The 19519-nt window shown below is 40.1% G+C and overlaps 1 protein-coding gene across 1 annotated transcript in view; it reads left to right on the top strand.

The window, feature by feature from the left end:
• CRYBG3 (crystallin beta-gamma domain containing 3) overlaps positions 1 to 19519 on the top strand; it is an 85584-nt gene that overhangs the window by 29592 nt on the left and 36473 nt on the right. The window contains exons 4-7 of the mRNA XM_071433786.1: positions 7548 to 11952; positions 12934 to 12981; positions 13331 to 13446; positions 14412 to 14559. Of these exons, the coding sequence (XP_071289887.1) occupies positions 7548 to 11952; positions 12934 to 12981; positions 13331 to 13446; positions 14412 to 14559 (4717 nt within the window). The remainder of the gene's footprint in view (positions 1 to 7547; positions 11953 to 12933; positions 12982 to 13330; positions 13447 to 14411; positions 14560 to 19519) is intronic.

Raw genomic sequence — 19519 nt, 5'->3', positions numbered from 1 at the left:
CTTTGCCTTGAAGAAGTGAAAGGGAGCAAGCAATTGCAAAGTAGGGTATTTGCTACTTAGAGTAGAAAAACCCTTACTTAGGTAAGATGGCAGCTTTGGGGTAGGATAGTCCCCTGTGACTGACTGGTAGGTATAAAAGTGAAAACTTTGTGTTTACTCTTGGGCTTTGCACTTCTTAATGATGTTAAAAGACAACCTTTAGCTGATGAAATAAGCCCTAAAAATAAAACCATGGAACAGTGGGGGTGCACTTCACCTCATTTCTCATTGCTGAAACTCTACATGAGAGAGATGATGATTTCATGAAGTAGGTGACAAATATAAAACACAGATTTGCCCCATTATCTTTCTTTCCTATAAAGTAAAATTCTTGCACTTTTATATATATTGCCTGTCACTAAAAAGCAGTGATTTGTCCTCAAAATTGAGAATGGACTTTCTGCAGTGAATAGCTGCCATCTTCTCAAGAATCCCAGTGGTGGTAATGAGTGGTACCTTGTGCAGGTGACTGAGGACAGAACTTTGGTGTTTTCCTCCTGCCCCAAAGACATATGCCCCGCATCTGTTCCATTGACTGCTTGCCATTTGTCTATTTTCCACTAGATTTTTTTTTTTTAATATCCAGTAACAATAAGTGGATGTTACAAATAGTGGTGTGCAGAACAATAGTGCTTGTGAAACTGCACAGCTTGTTCTGGACTTCAGCAAGGAGGAGCTTTATTGCATTGCTGAACATGGCTGAAGAGAAAAAAATCAAAATTTTCCTTACTCTAAATGTTTTGATTAAGTAATCCTGCTTAATACAGTAATACCTGAATTCAACAAAGTATTTTAAGATCCCATCTTCTTCCTTGTGTTATGAACCTTGTAGATATGGATGTGAGAAAAAACTCAGAACCCCACAACTGCAAGGATTTTCTTCCTGTAGGTAGAAAAAGGGGTGGGAGTGATTTCCAAAGCCGATGCTCAAAACATGCATTTAAATTTTACACCCTACTAAGAGCTAGGTACTAGGAATAACTTAGTGAGAGCATTGCAAGCAATTTCATTCAGAAGGGAGGTAGCCCTAAGGAAAAGGAAATTTCAGTCTGTTTACAGTTCTATTATGTTATACATTAGTGGGTCCTGTGAGGTATTTTTTTATTATTATTTATTTTATTTTTAGGTCTAGTAAACCTGTTGTTATACATCTAATTGATGTATGTTAGTATTAGCAATTAGTATTTCCCACCTTGCTACTGTCAGCAAATCCTGCCCTTTTATTTTGATAGAAATGCATCAGATAAAATCCTTCAAGCTTACATAATTCTCGTTAATAGGTTTGTTTCAGAGCTTGTAATTCTCCTTTGTGTTGCTTTTCAGAGGCAGGCTTGTGGTGATAACAAAACACAGCATTAATTTGTCTGATGGATTTGTTGTGTATTGTGGTTTGATTTCAGTAAGTAGCAACAACATTCATCATTCCCTATAGATGCCTTTGGCAGAAAATCAAGAGTGAATGAACAGAAATTCATCACTTAATTCCAAGCAGTGGTCTCATCAGGTAATTCCTGAGGAGAAGTGGGGAAGCTGCTGCTGCTCCTGTATTTGTTGGTGTTGATTTGTTGATCTTTTGCTGGCTTTCTGGCCATGGAAATGCAGTGTTGTTCAGTTGCTGGTGCTCTGGTGGGCAGGGAGTCATTGCTCAGAGTGACCTGCTGCCACTTTAGGGGGGGCATAAACTACCTGGGCAGCTCCACCCTTCTAGGTCAGCCAAATACCACCCAAAATTAGAAGGCCGTCCCTGGGGAAGGAGCAGGATCATCCTGCCCCTGATTTCCTGGGTGAACTGTGGAGAGTGGTCACTCTCAGGGCTGTGCTGTGGGAGAAATGCAGACCTCAAAGCATTTCTCTACCTGCCAGAGAGGGGTGCCTACCAGAGATGGGATGTGGTCCAAAGGAAAGGTTCTTGTTGGTGCCAAAGCAAAGATTTTTCTGTTTCTGAAGAATGAAACTTTATGTTTTAAGAGTAATTCTTAGCAGATGTGTGATGGAAAACTGAGCTAAATAAATTAAGTCAAAAACTAATTCACTGGATTGTTTTCTTCACTGAACTTTTTTTTTTGGTAGAGTTGTTCAACTGTGCAATGTATTCAACTGAGTCAAACCCTTTGCTTTTCCTACCCCACCTGAAGCTGCACTCTTGCTTCAAGAGTGTAAAGGAATGTCCTGGCTTTGATTCCTCATTACATCTCAGAAGAGGCCAAGAGGAGTGGCTTTCTTCAGCCTTAAAATGAGAAACTAAGGGGAGCCCTCGCTGCTGTCCCCAGCTCTTGCACGGCAGCGAGAAGCAGCAGCGGCTCGGCTTGTCCCTGCTCCCTGGGAGGGGCGAGTCCTGGCGCCTGAATCCCAGAGTGAACAGAGGAAAAAGGAGGGGCAGCAGGTGAGGACAGTTCCCCCAGGCGTGGGGTAGGAAGGCTGGCTGCTGCCAGGTACTGGGGAAGTGGGGCAAGGAAGGGCTAGGAGTGATCCCTTTGTGCTGGTCTTGGTCGCGCAGCCTCTGGTGTTCTGGGTCAGCCTTGATGTGTGTGTGCTCTCTTCCTCCAGACTCAAAGAGTAGGTTTTCCCAGATGTGGGAGATAATCAAGAAGTACTGCCCTAAAGGGCAAGGGGAAGGAAAAACATTCCTTCCAAGGTCACAGAGACTGTGTTTGCTTTTATTAAAATTGTCATTGGCTCTTAATTGCCCTTATGGAACATTAGCTTTGAAATTTCCTGCAGAATCAACTGCGTGTAAATCACTTTGTTCAATCAAACTTTTGACCTTTTCAAACATACATTGTGACGTCCCAGGACACTAAGTATTTCAGACTGCGTATTTATATCATGAAGCTATCCCCTCTGGCTAAAAAATTTTCTTTCATCTAAGTTGTGTATGGCAACTATTCAGTTAGCCCTCAGTGTCTTTTTTTCAGCAAGTCTTTAATTTTTCCCATTTATTAATACCTTACGTGAGCATAGAAACCAGCTGGCTGAGTAAGCTGGGTTCCACCAGAAGGTGTTTCAAAGTGACTTTAGGACATTTGTTTCCAAATGAAGTACCTTAACATATTTTTTTTTAAAAAGCTGTCAATTAACTATACAGTGGAATAAAAGCTAAGTGGAATAAAATTAAAATAAACAACAGTGTAATTTTAAGATGGTCAGAGAGGGCTAGCCAGAAGTCACAAGTACCAAATCTAGATGAGTGTTTTTCAGCCTGTAGGCTGCAGATCCCTCTGGTAGCTCCCTCTGTGAGGTCTATGAGAAGAGATTGGGGGAATCATGCACAGATATGCTTGTAAAAGCAGCAGACTGCTGCACTGGAGAGAAAACATCTGGAAGAGTGAGGTAAGAGGGAAAATTCACCGTGGCATGTTTTGGGAGAGGCAGACTGGGCAGCAGTGTCCTGCTGTGGAGATGCACTGTGCTGCCAGGGGTCTGAGATGCTCTGTCAGCCTATGTGGTCTGCCTCCACCTTTTGGAAAATGTATAGGGCTCTCTGCTTTCTGCATTATTGTGTGGTACAAACAGGTTTGGAGGGATTGTCATCTCAATTGCAAACACTTGAAAAATGCAAACAATGTGTTCTTTATGGGTGCACTGGATGAGGCATTTAAGGTAGCAGGTTTCTTCCTGCTTCTGGCCTTCCAAATCAACAACACTGTTTTATAACCACTGCCACTTGGGCAAGTTACACAAGATGTCTGTCATATAAGATGTCAGAACATGTTCCCCTCTCCTTGAGTTAGTCCCCCTTTAACTTTTTATATATTTTTCACAATAGAAGAAATATCTACAAGCACCTACTTTTGACAAATATAATGTAACTCATGTTGACATCCTCTCTTGTTGCTGTCAAAGTCTTTTGTGAAACTGATTTAAGGCTTTATAGGGAATTGAATGGCTTCCTGTGAGGACAGGAAAGAAGGAATCTCCTACTATTTGAAATATGTGACAAATGCACATTGGGTTCTTTGTATAATCAGGCTTTCATCTGCATCCTCACATGAGCTGAAAAAAATTTTTGCAGGGAGTTTTTAAAGTAAATTCTGACCTGACATTCTTTTGCTGATCAGAAATGAAACAAGTCTCCAGTGACACTATCAGAAGATTTTTTTTTTTTGTGGCACAGCCTGCTTCTAAATTTGTTTCATAAGACTTACAGCTGAGTTGCTGGTGTTGCATAGGAACATGGGTTTTCATTTTTTAAATGTCTTGTTGCATGGGAGCATTCAGAGTGAATATGCTTCTGTGTGCTCTGCAAGGAAATGCATTAGGACTAAAAGGTCTGCTGATAAAATTTTTTATAACATGCTGAGGAGCAAATTCTTTATCAAAGGTCAGGGACCCTGAAGTTGCCTTGTCTGTGGAGGATAGATTGGTTCTGGTTGAAAATAAAGCTCACTGACAAAAGTCTTGTGAAGCCTGCAGGAGAGCAGAGCTGTGTGTTGGGAGACACTGGCACAGGCTGGGGCTCTGCAGCTACAGAGGGGCTGGAGCCAGTGCTCCTCAGATGTGGGTTTGTGCACAATTCTCCAAGGGGCAAAAGGCTTGGAGTCTTCTGACTTCAAATTGGTCAATTGGAGCATAAAATTCCCTCAGAAGACAAATGGAGAGCGAAAAGAATTGGGAGAAGTTATAAAGGTTGCCACATAGGCAAAAAAAAGCCTCTGAGTATGGGGGTTTTTTTTGTCTGGCCTTCTGTAATAAATGTTGGGGGGATATGTAGCTCCAGTCAGTGTAGATATAGAACCCAATCATGCTGGCTTCTCCTTGGCATCCCTTCTGAAAAATTTACCTATTCATCCCATATCTGGATTCTTTGGGTTTCAGAATTTCTGAGTTCACATAAAAAATTCAAAGGCAAATTTGGGTACAGAAGACAACTGGAAAGGTATGTTCCAGGTTTCTTCTGGAATACTGGTTCTCATCACATGTTTGTACATAAATCTGAATTCTCCCCACTGCATATCATACAAAAATACCAACCATGAAGTAAAAGACACTCAGTAAAAGCTAGTTCTTGTCAAGCTGTTGATTCATAGTCATGCCTTGGTTTTGGTGGAAATGAGTGTTTGGCATCTTGCAATACTATTTACGTGCTCACTTCAAACATGTCATTACAGTTGGTCTGTAATGAATTATGAAAGAATCCATAATATTTTTTTCTTTTGGAGAAATGGTACCAGTATGTGTTCTGCTTGTTTTCTTAAAAGAAATTTCATCTGGATTCAGGGCACTTGTAGGCCAACTTTTTATTTTTGAGGTTGGCCAAAGTATAGAGGAGCTGCAGTTTGTAAAAGCTTAATAGTGATTATTTAAAGCAGGAAAGGTTATTCAGTGAGGTTAATTCTAAATAAGAGCATGATCAGGTCTTACATTCTTAAGACTTATTTTTAGTATGACTCTGATTGATGCTGAGTAAATATACTGCACTGCAGAACTCAACTCAATCCTTCCCCTCACATTTTTAGGATCCCTGGAGTTTTAGAAAATATATGAATAAAATTTTCTGTAGAAAACAATAATTTTTTTTACTACCTTTTTTTCTCCACTGTGTTTTGGTTTTTTTTCACTCAGAAATGTTTATGTTTCTTTGGAGGATTGTGAATCCTCAAGTCAGCCATTTTTACAAATGGAGCGTGTGATGTTTAGCAGCTACCACTGCTGGTATCTTTATAAACCAAACTGGTGCTATAGAAGGCTAAATGTAGGCATCTAACTTGGGAATTTGAGAGATGTGCTCTTTATACTGGACTTTCCTGTTTCCTCTGTGACTTAATATACCTGGCCAGCAAACCCTATATTGAGCTTTTGCTCCATCAGAGATGACAGTGAATTTAATCCCAATACAAATCAAGTTCTCACAAAGTCTGAATGCCCACATTAATATATTTTGGCATTAGCCTAAAGGTACTTGACAATGTAAAACATGCATATAAATGACTGTTTATATATCTCTTTTAATGTTTATGCATTTGAATAATTCCACATTTAGTTCACTTGTACTCTGTGTGTATTCTTTACTTGTGGTTTTATATAGCAATAAGTTCTCTCTTCAAAATAAAAGTGAAGTAAGAATCTTGGCCTCTAAAATCTTGTCAGAAAATAGATTCTATTTTTAGATTGGTGAATCCATTCCATTTTTATATTCTTATATATCTTTTGAGAGAATATATGCTCAGAATCCATACAGATGAGATTTGAAGTTACAGTTACTCAGTGATACTCCGATGTTTCACTTTCCTTAGTAAATTTATTTTTTATTTCTCACTAAAATTATTTGTTCTCAACTCTAGAGCTGTAACAACTTCTAAACAAATTGTACAAATGAGGGAAGATGCAAAGAGCTTTTAGAAGCTATTAAGTGATCTTTCTATATCGCAATGCTTTTATATTAGAAATCAAAATCTTAGCCAACACCTTTTTTTGTTGTTGTTTTTTTGCCCAAGAGAGTCTCCTGAAAGGAGTGGGACAATTTTCCAGACAGCTGAATGGCTGATTCCAGCATTCCCTGTGTTATCAGATATAGGGCAGACTTTGAAAGCGTTTCTTCTTAGTTTAAATGGAGGCTGAGGCAGAAGGGAGTTCAAGTCTAGTCTGAGCATCTACTTTGTCTTAAGGTGAAGAATGGAAAAGCTGACAGTGACTGATTTTTGCAAGAATTCTTTAACAGGCGGAAAAATAGGGGGGAAAGAGAAAAGCATTTGAAACAAAGGTGAGTATTTGTGATGTCTCATAGTTTTAAGAAAGGAGAAAAACTTCAGAAAATTGAAAGTGACAGGCTTTGAACTTATTTTTAGTATTATGAGAAAGAGCAGTGAAGGAGCAGGATCACAGTTCCTCTGTGGTGTTTCTTTCATTTCTTAGTTTTTGCATTCACTGTTTTTTGCTGCTAAATTTAAGACTAATGAATAGCTAGATCTATCAATTCCTTGTAAAATGTCTAGTTTTCCCATTTTGCTATTCCCTCCAGGTCTTCATTCTTACCCATTCAATCTCTTTCAGAAAAGCATCCCCCTGTATACTTCCTTTTTTCCCATGTTTTTCTCCTCTTCCTCCTGTTTTTTGAGAGTATGTTAGAACTTGGGTAAAAGTTTAAATTTCAATTCAATATTTTAATGAACGTTAGTGCAGTAAATTTTCTTCAGTTTTAATGTGTAGCATCAAAAATCTTCAAAACAGGATGATTGATTATGTCTCTGCAAATGTTGCCTTGCAGTGACACTTGTCAGAATTCCCTTGCCTGGAACAAAATAAATGATAGAAGTTGGTTAAGCCAGCATCTACTTTTTTACTTAAACTATAAGTTGTCTTTTTTGATAAAAGGTGGTGTCCATATCATTTGTCACACAAACCTCTATTCAGCAGAAGAGGGAGGAAAATAGTGTTGAGTGCAATCTATGTTTTGTGCTAACCTGTGGAATGAAGCAGTATTTTACATCATCTACAGCTAGTGCTAAACTTTATTATTATGCCAGCAGTTTATTGTCTGTCCTTTCTGATATTGATGATCCTTGTTCCAGGCAGACACGACGGAAGCTGGAGGCACCCGCAGTCACATATGCAACATATCGGGGTTCTGCAAGGATCAGGCAGCTCCTGAGGAACCAGTCAGAAACTGGAAAAGGAGAAAAAAGTCCTGAGAACAGAAATGCTTCAACAGTCAAAGAAAATGGAGAAGTCCAGACAGCTCTGTCTGTGAAATCAGAATGCCTAATAGAAGAAAATGGAAGAGATGAGGGTAAAGATCACCAAGATGATGCCATGTTAAATTCTTCTGCAGTTAGAGTGGGAAGCAAACAGTCTGGTAAAGCTCAGCATTGCTTGGGCAGAAGTAAACATGAAGGAACTGCAAAGGCCGCAACTTCATCCACTGAATCATGTCATGAGTTGCACTTAAGAAATGCACCTACTTTAGTTGCAACAAAAGTTAAAAGGACGTATTCACTAGATTCATTATTGCCCTTTAGTGGTAGAAACAGTGGGATCCTAACCAATTCCACTTCTCAGAGTACTCATTCCCTTAAAGTCAGTTCTGCAAATGACTTGGTTGGAAAAGAAGATGGACTGCCAGGAGAAGCAGAAACTCTCTTTCAGACAGACAAAAATGCCACTTCTAAGTTTGATAAAGAAAATTATTGTAGTAAAGCAGGTAATAAAGAGTCCCCAAAAGAAATACAGGATAATTGTTTACATTCACCTAAGTCAAAAAGAAAGACTGTTAACAAAGAACTGCAAGAGGGGAAGGGAGAATTTTGCTGCAATCATCAAGTGAATAATCACTCAGAGCAAACATTGGATGTCCAGAGGCTTCATTTCAGTACCACTACATTTCAGCAGAAAGCAGATCAGCACACCAGGAGTGATAATAAAGATGGTGATCCAAGAAATGGCGATGCACAGAAAATTGTCACTTCACTCAGCATGGAATCCAAAGGAGGAAAGTGCTTGGCCACAGGCAATCTAACTGCTTCAGTGTCATTTATTGGACATGATGAAGATACAGTCATGGGCAGGGGGACTTGTAATGAAGAGCTGAGTGGGTCAGGGAAAGCAGTGCATGTACAAAATGGTCATGGGCTAATCCACATGGAGAATTCTAAAGATACTGCCACACAGCAGACTGGTTTCCCTTGTCCAGGAAAGGAGAGTGAGGAAACAATGAAGGTTCTGTCTGAGGTTGCAGTGGAAAACCTTGCCAATGTGTCACCATGTGCACATGGGTGTCAAAGTGTGAAAACACATTTCGATGAGCTGACAGTGCTTCCAACCCACGAGTCTACCTCTATGATGGTTCCTCATTCTGCCTTGAGATCTAAAGGAAAGCCTTTGACCAACCATTCTGCTTTCACCTGTGAAAAAGATGATGTAGACTTAATTTCTGAATCTCCACCTGTTTCTGAAAGCAGGTGCATTAATTTTTCTTCCAAGAAGGAAAACAGCAATACGCTTAGGCTATCACCCACAGTAATTGATTCTTCATCTGACAAACAAGGAAAAATCCTGCCTTCTGCCACTAACTCTGAAAATGGCCAGATTGCTGCTTCTGAAACGGACGCCTTTATTTTTCCAGCTGCAGAGTCTGGGAGAATAATCCCTGTGAACAGGATGACCAAGGGGCCACCTTGCTCAGGAGACCTGAGAACTTTGTGCCCAGCAAATTCTCTGGAAACTGAGATTACTCCTCCTGTGCCTGATAGCTGTGCTGATGGAGTAGATGCAGAGGCTGTTTGCATCTCCAGGCCCACTCCTCCTCCTCTGGTATCCAGAGAAGCCTCCAGTCTTCCTGTTTCTGCCTTGCAGATGTCTAGCACTGCTCAGGGGAGCAGTAATTCTTCCAGTCACAGAGCTAGCGATGGGGCAGATGAGGCCTTCTGCACTCAACAGGCTGACAGCAGTGTCCTGGCAGAGGCAGTGCCATCACCCATCTGTCCCTTGATATCTTTGGAAACTGCATCTGAGTCAGCCCGTTCTGAGACTGTCTGCAGGGATGCTGTGGGACAGGTGATTCTTGGTGCTTCTGCTCCTTTGGAAGCCCCTTCTGGCCAAAAAGCTGCTGCACCTGCCCAGGCAAATGGTCTCTGTTCTGGGAAAGGACAAGAATGTTCTTCTTTCCCAGATGCTGCTGTTTTGCTGAAGAAAGCTGAAGAAATTGTGGACTTGGTTTTAAACTTGGCTACAGAAGAAATAATAGCAAAAGAAGGCTTTGGTGTCTGCCAGCTTTGTGGGAGCAAGGATAGTTTAATAAATATGGATATTACAAATTATCAGAAGGCTGAGAGTGTACAGCTGGCAGCAGGAGAAATCCAGTCAGCTGTGCAATCATTAGAAGATTTTAATGAGCCCAGTGGAGGAGGCTCATCTTCGTTTACAGGAAATGAAAAAGTGGATACAAATAATCAAGATGAAAAGATACTCTCTTCCATTCCTGATAAAATTGACCTACACAGGGCACTAGAACTAAAAGCAAAAGAAACAGTTGATTGTGTCATTAACTCAGCCATACAGAAACTGGCATCCAATCAGCAGCAAGGCACTGAGAGGAAAACACTTTCTGGAAATGTTCAGCCTAAACCTGAGGCTGAAATGCCAAAGACTTTAAGTCTGGATATGAAGTTTCCTGCCAACACTCAGGAACCAACAGAAGTGGTTGCAACTCAGACTGTAGCTGTAAACTGTGAAAAGACAGATTGCTCGGGTCCTCCTTTGCTTCCAAATTGTATGGAAAATGGCATAGGTTGGCCCCAAAAAGATGAAAAAGTAGCAAATAATGAAATTACTCCTCAAACAAATGGATTTCTTCCCTCTGGCAGTTTAGCAAGGCCAGAATCAGATCTTCTGACACCAGCAGAAGAGAGGCACAATGGAAGGGTGTGTGACCATCTGGCTGCAGCGGAAATGTGTGGCCAAGTATCAGCAGTAAGTAGAAAATCTGATGGAACTCAACATTTTATAGATAGAGATGCTGCTGTGGCTGAAGAAACACTTTTGCCATTGCAGTTAAAAGGTTCAAGCAATAATACAAATATGCCAGAGTGCACACTGCTGCTAGCTGCAAATGTTAATTTGTCATCTTTTATTTGTGGTGAAGAATGTATCAGAGTGCAGAATGACTCCAAAGAGAAAAGCAGCCCTCAGATGTCTCTGGAAAGCAATGCAGAGGACAGTCTGTATGAACACTCTGGGAAAGAGGCTGCAGAGGAAGTACCTGTACAAGTAGAAGCAACCTTACAAAATTCCAAGGCAGTGGAGAGTGAAGAGGAACTAGCAGAAGGGGCAAATACTGGAGCAGAGGTTAATTCTGGGTTAGATACACAGTCCAAGGTACCTGAACCATCTGTTCCTGGAGAGGCCAGTGAAGGGAAACACTGCTTCAACACAGTCTTTGCCCAAAATAATGGGAATCTGAAGCTGGCACAAATCAAGGGTCAAGACATGGAGAGAAATGATCAGCTTGAAGAAAATGGCCTGGACTGCAGCAGTGACATGAAGGAACCAACAGAACTTTTGGCCTCTTCTCCACTAATTGAACAGTGGGAAAACAATTCTTTTACCATCATTTATGAAGGTGCTCTTCAAACTGAGAACAAATCCGTCTCAACTGATGAGATGCAAACTGGTTCTCTTTCTCCTTCTGATTTGCCTTCAGATGATACAGATGATCTAAGGCATGCTAGAGCAAGGCACAAGCAGGAGTCAGCGTGTCGTTTTGGGCAGGACAGCAAGGTGAGCGAAGCAGCAGAGAGCCGAGGCTCAGAGTCCTTCCTGAGCGTGGAGGCCAAGCGCTACAGGGTTTATCCTTTCTCTCTGTCCCCCATCTACGAGGATGACAGCTCCCAGGAAGATGTGCTGTCCACAGACGTGTCTCCAGAAAGCCGTGCTGGGGGAGTCTCCAAAGACAGCTCTGAGCACACCTCTGTGCTTTCCCTCCTCCAGTCGGTGTCCGAGCGCTTGCAGTTCACTGCCCGCTTCAGCAAAGAGGAGGAGGACGAGGAGGACGGGGTGGAGGAAGAGGAGGAAGAACCTTCATATGAGGAAGATATTCTTGATGTTGAGAGAGAAGACAACTGCCTTTCCAGTCAGTGCAGAGGGAATTTTAACGCAACCCCTCAATCAAATGACCAAAGTAGATCTTTTCTTGAACAATCATTTCTTCTTTCAAAAGAGCAGCTTGACTCACAGGAGCAAACAGAACAGTTTCCAGATGTGTCTTCTCCCAGTCAGACACCTTGTAAACCACTTCCAGAGAAAGCTGATGCTGCTGTAACACAGCCTCCTACAAGTGTGTACTACCAGTACTTGAAATCTGCCAGAAAAAGCTCTTCTGAAAAGGAGACCAGGTTTGGAAGCTTTCTTCAGGATATGCTGCAGCCAAAGATTCACTGGTTTCAAAACAACACTGTGCCAAAACTGGGAGAATTGACAGCGGTAAGATGTCATGTCACATGATATTTATAATCAAAGTGATTAGCCCAGATTCAGAGTTCTCGCCTCCCTATCCTCCTTTCTACCTTTTAATTAAGTTTTTGTCATAAAAAGTAATCAAAAGTTTTTATCAGAAGTTATTAGGCTTTTTTTCATAGTTTAAAAAAAAAAAAGTCTTCTGATAAAATAACTTTTAAAAGATAAGTCTTGGTTCAGCGCACAGCTGAAAGTGATTTAACTGTAAAACAGAATATGTGAACAGAAGGTAAAATAGGGAAATATGCATAATAAAAAGTCTCTATTATAGCACAAGACAGCACAACTCCTTGTTAAGGACATATCAACCTGAAGATGATGGAATTGTCTTTTATATGAAAATTGTTCTTTTGCTTCTTTCACTTCTGAGATTAATAGAGTTGTCTTGTCAAAAAAATACCAGCTTACTGGGCTCTTTGATTGTTTCATCACAGTGTCTTCTACAAACTATAGCTCACTTAGCAAGTAGATAACATAGCTGCTTCCATAGATTAGGATTTCTTTTTTTAGTTTGCTTAAAGCAATGGCAAATGAGGGTATGGAAAGAGTTCTTCCCCTGTTTAGAATCTGAAAGTGCCACATTGACCAAGTGTGTAACTGAAGAAGTCTTTCCACGATGTTGTGAATACTCCAGTCTGTGTTAGATGTATCTTTTGTTCTTTTCTCTGTTAAGAAATGCAGTTTATTTTTTGCTGGGAAGGGGTAATACATTTGTAAAGGTTATAACTTCCATGACAGCTCTTCCTTTCTAGCACATGCTGCTTTCTGCTGATTGACCCTGTTAAATAATTTACACCATCTCTGAATGGCAGTGAAACAAATCTTGGTTTTTTCTACTAAAGACAGTTGTGGACATGTACAGGAATAGTGGACCCAGAATAATCTGCCTGTGTTTTGTGTCACTGTTGTAGCTGTTAATAGTTGTTTGCCATGTCCTTTTAATTTCAGAACCTCATTGACAGGTCAAGTCTCAAATACAACCCAAGACCAGGGAAGGTAAGCAGAGTTTGTGTCATATAAATCAAGATGATGCATGGAATAATTTGTAATACTGTAATTTTTGAAAGGAAAGCATCTAAAGTTGTTAGTCTAATTTTCTGTATTTTTATGTATTAATAGCATGTGCTTCCCCCGGCTAATAGTGAGAATATATTATTTAAAATCCTGCCACTAGTAATTTTACTGTCTTTCTCAGCAATTGTTCTCATCGAGTAGAGTGTTTCATAAAGGAAGAAACTGTGCAGCCTCTCAGTTGAGTGGGCACAAATTGCAAGCAAAAAAAAAAAACTGTCTGTGCTCTGTGTTGAAATGGGCCCTCATTTGCATGCATTGTGTATTGTTTCAGATTATTATTTATGATACTTGTGGCAACAAAAGTAAACAAGAAGTTCATTCAGATGTGCTAGATGCCTCATCATGGATCTTTCCCATTGGAACAGTACTTAGGATAATTAGAGGATGGTAAGAAATCCAGGTCATATTTAAACAGAGTCTTTCCAAAAGACTGCCTGTGTGTTCCTCTTCTGTTTTTATTTCTTTTATTTATGACACATGACCCATCTGCAGTAGTGTCTTTTTCTTGCTTTATAATTAGACTGAAACCAGTGAAAAAGCATAAAACAAAGTTTAAATGCTGCACTAAAAAAATACATTGTTTCTCCTGGGAGCTAGCTTCAAACAGGCAGTTTCTAATAGAGCCACAAGTGAGTTTAGAGCTCTTGCCTGAAGTGCTGAGCCAGTGCAGCCATAATCATGGCTAGAAATATGTGTACTAAAAAAAAAAGGTGGATTTTTACAGTTCAGTTTCATTATACAGTAGCTGATTCAAAAGGACCATGAAATGAACATTCTCAGCTGCTGGTTTTAATGTGGCATTGAAAGGAATGTGGCTACTGAAGGATATATACAAGGACCTTTAAGTTTGCAAGTGTTCCTCAATTTGCTTTTGGAAGCTGGGACCAGGTCTGTGTCAGTTGTTGCATTGGAATTTAATTGGTGTGGCTTACAGGGAATGTTTCTGACTGTCAGCCATGCATGTCACATTTATGCAGTTTTCAGGCAGCCTTATGTGGTTTTGCATACATTTCTTTCACATCCTAAGGAATTCTGAATGCCATTATTAGTATGTTTTCTGCCTTTCATAGTGTCTGCCTGAGCAGGATACAGTTTGATGTGACAGTATATACTTATTTGGCCTGGTAAAATAAGGCTGCTCATTCACATTGTAGTTTAGCTGCATTTTTATTTTATATTTTGTCCTGGAGAAGAACTGTGTGTTTTACTTTGCAATACCAAAGTGAATTTGACCACTGAGGGACAGCATAAGAAAGATGTGATATTTGTCTTGGTAAGAAAAGCTTTTTCCTGGGCTTTCCATCAGATATGCTCTACCAGCAATGACTCAGTTCATTTTATCATTATTGCAGTTGGATTTTTTATGAGAAACCAAAGTTCCAGGGTCGAAGACATGTACTAGAAGAAGGAGAAGCTGTGCTGGATCACCTTTGGGATCTCCCAGGCATAAAACATCATCGAAGAAACCTCACAGTTGGTTCCATCAAACACGTAACAAAGGTACAGACTTTCTCCACAATATTCTCACATGCATAATTGATTTGTTGGTCACACTGGTGTGTTACCAGCAATGGACACTCTGTGTATGGTGTTCCTGACTTTATTCAAATTTGCTGTGACTCAGTTTTTTCACATTCTAGGTGATAAATTCCAGGGCTTTTGCTGACCTAAATTTCCCTTTCTTCCTGAGTTACTGAGCAGGTGGATTATGTTTCTTTTCCACCACCCTCATGTGACACAGACTCCCCTGCTTTTAGATGTTTACCTTTGAAATTACATTTGAAATTAAATGGAATCAATTCATATTTTTGAAGAAGTTTTTATCTTAAGCTGTCTGCTGTGTCTGTATGGCTTCTGCTTCAGTAGTAGTTGGGTTTCCAATCCTGTTTGTACAGTGTAGCCTCCAAAAACTTCTGCCATTCCCTCTGCAGCTTTTGTGCCATCTGTAGCATCTCCACTTAGACCAGCAGCACACCTACAGCATATAGCTCTGCCTGCAGTCTTCAGTTTAGAAGGCTTTTTGTTGAAAAGATAAGAATCAAATGTCTAAAACTAAATATAATGCATCCATTGTTATTCAGTGAATGAGGAATATATTTTCCAGATCTTGTGATTTAAGAAGACTTAGTGGTCTCATTGTTCAGTGTAACATTCCAGTTGCTCACAGGGCACTGGCCCTTGCTGTGACTGGATTATCATTTGTATCACAATGTGAAAGATTTCCAGTAAAGTGGTTTCTCTGTTTTCTGTTGGTATAGAGGTCATTTTAAAATTGATAACCTTTTTGTCATCAGTACAGGGGCATAATGTCATAACAATTAGAAATACTTTTTCATTCTCTGAAAAAACTTAAAAATTAATTCATTCAAAAAAGGCTGACTGAAGGCAAGAATAATTAAGTTAACATTATTTGAGCTAAACATATTAAAAACCTTTGATCAATATGCAATAGGGATGTTGATCAATAATGTGGAAGACAACTAAATAAATGAAGGTATTCCACAATAACAGCCAATAAGGGAAGCTGGGTGGCTCTTGGCTATGAAAGAAGACTCTTGGATAGGAAAGATACTTGTTTAACTTCATCGTGCTTGATAAAAACCTTTGCAGCTAAATAGCTTTGACTTTTGTTCTTCTTCCAGTCTGTGGTTCATTTATGTAGAACACAGATGGAAAGCTTTGTTACTTTACACTAGTTCAGTAATCAACACTTTCCTCGTGTAAATTAAACCTCTGGCAGGTATGGTTGGTAAGTTTAGTGCCCTCACCAGCCAGGTTTTGTCCTCTACACCTTGATTCATGAAGGCATCTCTACTTTTATAGGTTGTTTTTTAGCTGCTGTGGAACTGCTTTTGGAAGGTAGTTTCCCAAAGTGCTACCTTATTTATTTATTTTTGTGGAAAATATAGGCTTTGTTTTATTTGACAAATAGTGGATTCTTTTTCAGGGAGCTCGTGTGTGTTTTACTGCCATTTCTTTTTCATAGGCTGTCAGTGTCTTTTCTCCAGGGTAGTTTGGCCATACTGGCTCCATGTCCATGTTGTCTGACTTGTCTTCCAGTTTTTCAAGTAGTTTTTTTAATGGCTGCTCAGTTGCTGTGAGTTAACAGATTTGAACATTGACTAAATATTTGAGAAGAAAACAGCTTGCCAAGAAGAGGAGAAACAGTTTTTTACTAAGGAAACTGTAGGAAGTACATTTAATTTTTTTTTTTTGCTAGCATATTGTCTGAAGAACAGTCTGCCAGTAGCCTTGTGCTCTTGATTTGGCTTCAAGCCTCCCCAAAAAGCAGAAGTTCTGTTAACTTTTTGGTTAGCTTGTGGCCTGGCTCACCATGGATATGCCTTAGGTGTATCCATGTGTATTTAATTTCAAGAAAATTGTGGGAAAGAGATTCCAAAGAAACAGATTGTGCAACCAGTAAAATGAAGACCTGTCTGAAATGATGTGGAGATTGATTTCCTCTATGACACAAGCCAAGGCCAGCAAAGTCTGCCTGCACACCCAGGTTCAGTGCAGCTCCTGCAGCACAGTCTGTTTAGCCAGGTCATTTCTCTAGCCTACTGTAAATACTTATTTTGACTTTTTCTGCACGTTGGGCTTTTTTCCTATCTGTTTCTGGAAACCCAAAGAGAGTGCAAAAATAAGAGCCAAGAAGAGTTCCTGACACCTCCATTCTGGAATAGTCTTGTGAACCACTGTTTTGCAAGGTGACAAGGGATCTGAAACAGCAATCTAAAATCACTGTCTGCAAGACGGTTAGGCAGGGATTACCTGGGTTCCTTGTGGAGTCTCCTTAAGCAAAGCTCCTTGTAATGGGATTGTTCACACTATTACATGAAGGGTGTGTTTCTTTTGTTGTGTGGTTTGCCAGGTGAAAAGAAGCTAATAATTTAAGCAGGGACTTTGTCAGATGCCATAGGAAGACACTCAGCAGCTTCAGATGGTCTCATTTGCTGGCTGGTTCTTTACAGGACAGTAATAATTTATTTCCTTTGTATGATTTTATTTGCCACCCCTGCTGAGTTCTGTAGCTGGGTTTGGTGGTGGTGAGTGGTAGCAAGAGTGGTACAGTGCTGGAGCACTGGGAGCAAGAATTACAAATGGGTAAAAAAGCCTGGGGACCAACAGGTCCAAAAAAAAAAAAACCAACCAAAAAAAACCTCCAGAAGCAGATAGCATCCTAAAGACAAAATGTGTATCTAAAGTAAAATGGTGTCTAGACATTACAAAGCAATCATGTTAATACCAGAACTAATTAGACCTGGTTTTCAATAGACTCTTCTCTCATCCTTGTTTTGGCATTTCCTTTAAGAAGCCAGACTTCAGTCATTCTTTGTCCTGCTGTTGACACAAAACTACCCCAGTTAAACAGGCTGATTTGGTCACCACAGCTGGCAGATCCAAGGAGAAGACTCAACAGTGCTAAGTTTATTTAGCCCTGCTGGAGCTATAATCCTAGACCCAGAAGAAGAATAAACAACCTTGAGGGGGTCAAAGGCTTTAGGTCTCTCACTTCTGCTGGACCTCTTGGTCAGGCTAGAAAAATGTCAGAGATGCTTGCTACTGAAGAGGAATATTTAGTGCTAAAGGCTTAAGGGTTGTGTTAATCCTCTTCAGAAGGAGCTTTCCCCTTTTTGCTGAGGGCCATGTTACTCTTCTGGAGGTGTCTGTAAGTGTTCCACTGCTTTGTAAACATCCCAGCTCCCTAAAGACCACGAGGGAAGCACAGGCATTCCAGGATGACTGCGTGGAGGCAGGAGGAGGATACCACAGAGTAAGGCAGGCAGAGAGGGATGCCTGGAGGCTGTGATCTACCTAAACATTTGCTGGTTGTGTGTTATCACTGGAAATGAGCACAGCTGCCTAATGTGTTTGCCCTCCTTTTGATTCTGGTTTTGCCTGATGTGTCTGTAGGACAGTGAATGCTCTGAGTTTGGACTGCTTGTGATGGAGGGTGGCACAGTTTAGGGGGTGGGTTTAGTGAGGAAACCTTCCAGTTTGGGATCTGGGCTGGAATACTGTGGTAGCAGTTTTGCATGATAATAATTGTGCATGTCTGTGTGTGTGTATCTTATTTCCAAATCTTGACGCCTTGCAGGTGGCTGGGCTTTAGACTGAAGGATCTCCACCTGACTGCTGTCATATTTGTATGGTTTTCATTTTGTTTCTAAAGATGGTGGCTTCATTGGGAATGTTGAAGGACCCTCTGAAAGTTATGAGGGCTGTTAAATATGCCCAGGCAAATATGAACATGCTGGGGCCAATATTTGCCAAGCTAAATTTTCATGCTTTAATTGTATAGATTAATTGCATGGCACAGAGTGTACATCTGCAAATATATAGCGTTCATCTCATACAGTAATAATAAATGTTACCATTCTCTGCAGTCTGTGCATCAGTACAGGTAAATTGAACTCCATATTTAAGTCAAAATGTGTATTAGTGACTTTAAAAAAATGTGCTTAGAAAATATGATGTACTTCTTGCTCGACCATGTTACCACCTTTAAAAATAAATATTTGAATTGGTTTTGATGAAAACCTCAGTTTATTGTGTGGCACTTTATGAACGAAATTTGTGGACTTAATCTAGAACACGCACAAAAATACAATCACTATGAGTAGAGGTTTTTTATTGCTTTCAAAATCTGGCTGGATAGAGATGGTGATAAATAGGAGAGACTTTAATATGAGTGTTTGTGCTTTACCTCCCCTGGTACATTTGTCATCTCTTGAGCTGGAGACTGCCTCATGAGCTTCAGAGTCAGGAGAGTAGACTTGAAAAGAGCTTACAGACTGCCTTTTTCCAATCTTAAATGAAAAACAAAAACAAAAGCCTCCTACTGAATTAAAATTAAGCATATTCCATCTCCTATTCTGTCTGAGCCCTCAGGCAGATACTTTTATTTTGCTACTTGTCTAGTCTTGTAGATACTTAGTTTCAGAATTTATCTGAAGCCATTAGGAGTCTGGCATCATTATTTGTGGAATTCTTCTAGGTGCAACTTCCAATTTTCTGGATCAAGCTTTATTACTGAATTTATGAATTTCAGCCTTCTTACATATCAGATATTTTTAGAAAAAAACCCACAGACTTCAAATGTTTTACAACTTTGATTTAATAAGATACATATATGTGTGAGAACTATTGGGAGATTTTATTTTTTTTAAATCTTGTCTAGCAATGCGCTTAGAATTGAGGAACTCCATTAGCATGTTCCCATAAAACAGCATTGTACTAGAAAGTCTTTTTTCCTGGTTTTTCTGGGTTTGTTAATCTGAAAACAAAAATTCCAGTGTTGCAGTTTCTGCTCTAAAAACAGAGAGTGAGCATTGTTTGTAAGGTACAATACAGAGGAAACGTGACTGTGCAGGAGGGAGAGTTGCCAAGGCAGTATTACTGTGTTACCTCAGGTCTCAGGAGGAAAGTGAAACAATATCCTGAAGTGCATCCATTC

The sequence above is a fragment of the Agelaius tricolor genome, unplaced genomic scaffold (genome assembly GCF_023055355.1).
Source record: "Agelaius tricolor isolate 1412-34295 unplaced genomic scaffold, bAgeTri1.0.p SCAF_9, whole genome shotgun sequence".
Taxonomy (NCBI): Eukaryota; Metazoa; Chordata; class Aves; order Passeriformes; family Icteridae; genus Agelaius; species Agelaius tricolor.
Note: the sequence above shows the minus strand (reverse complement) of the source record. Positions and strands in the feature narration are given on the sequence as shown.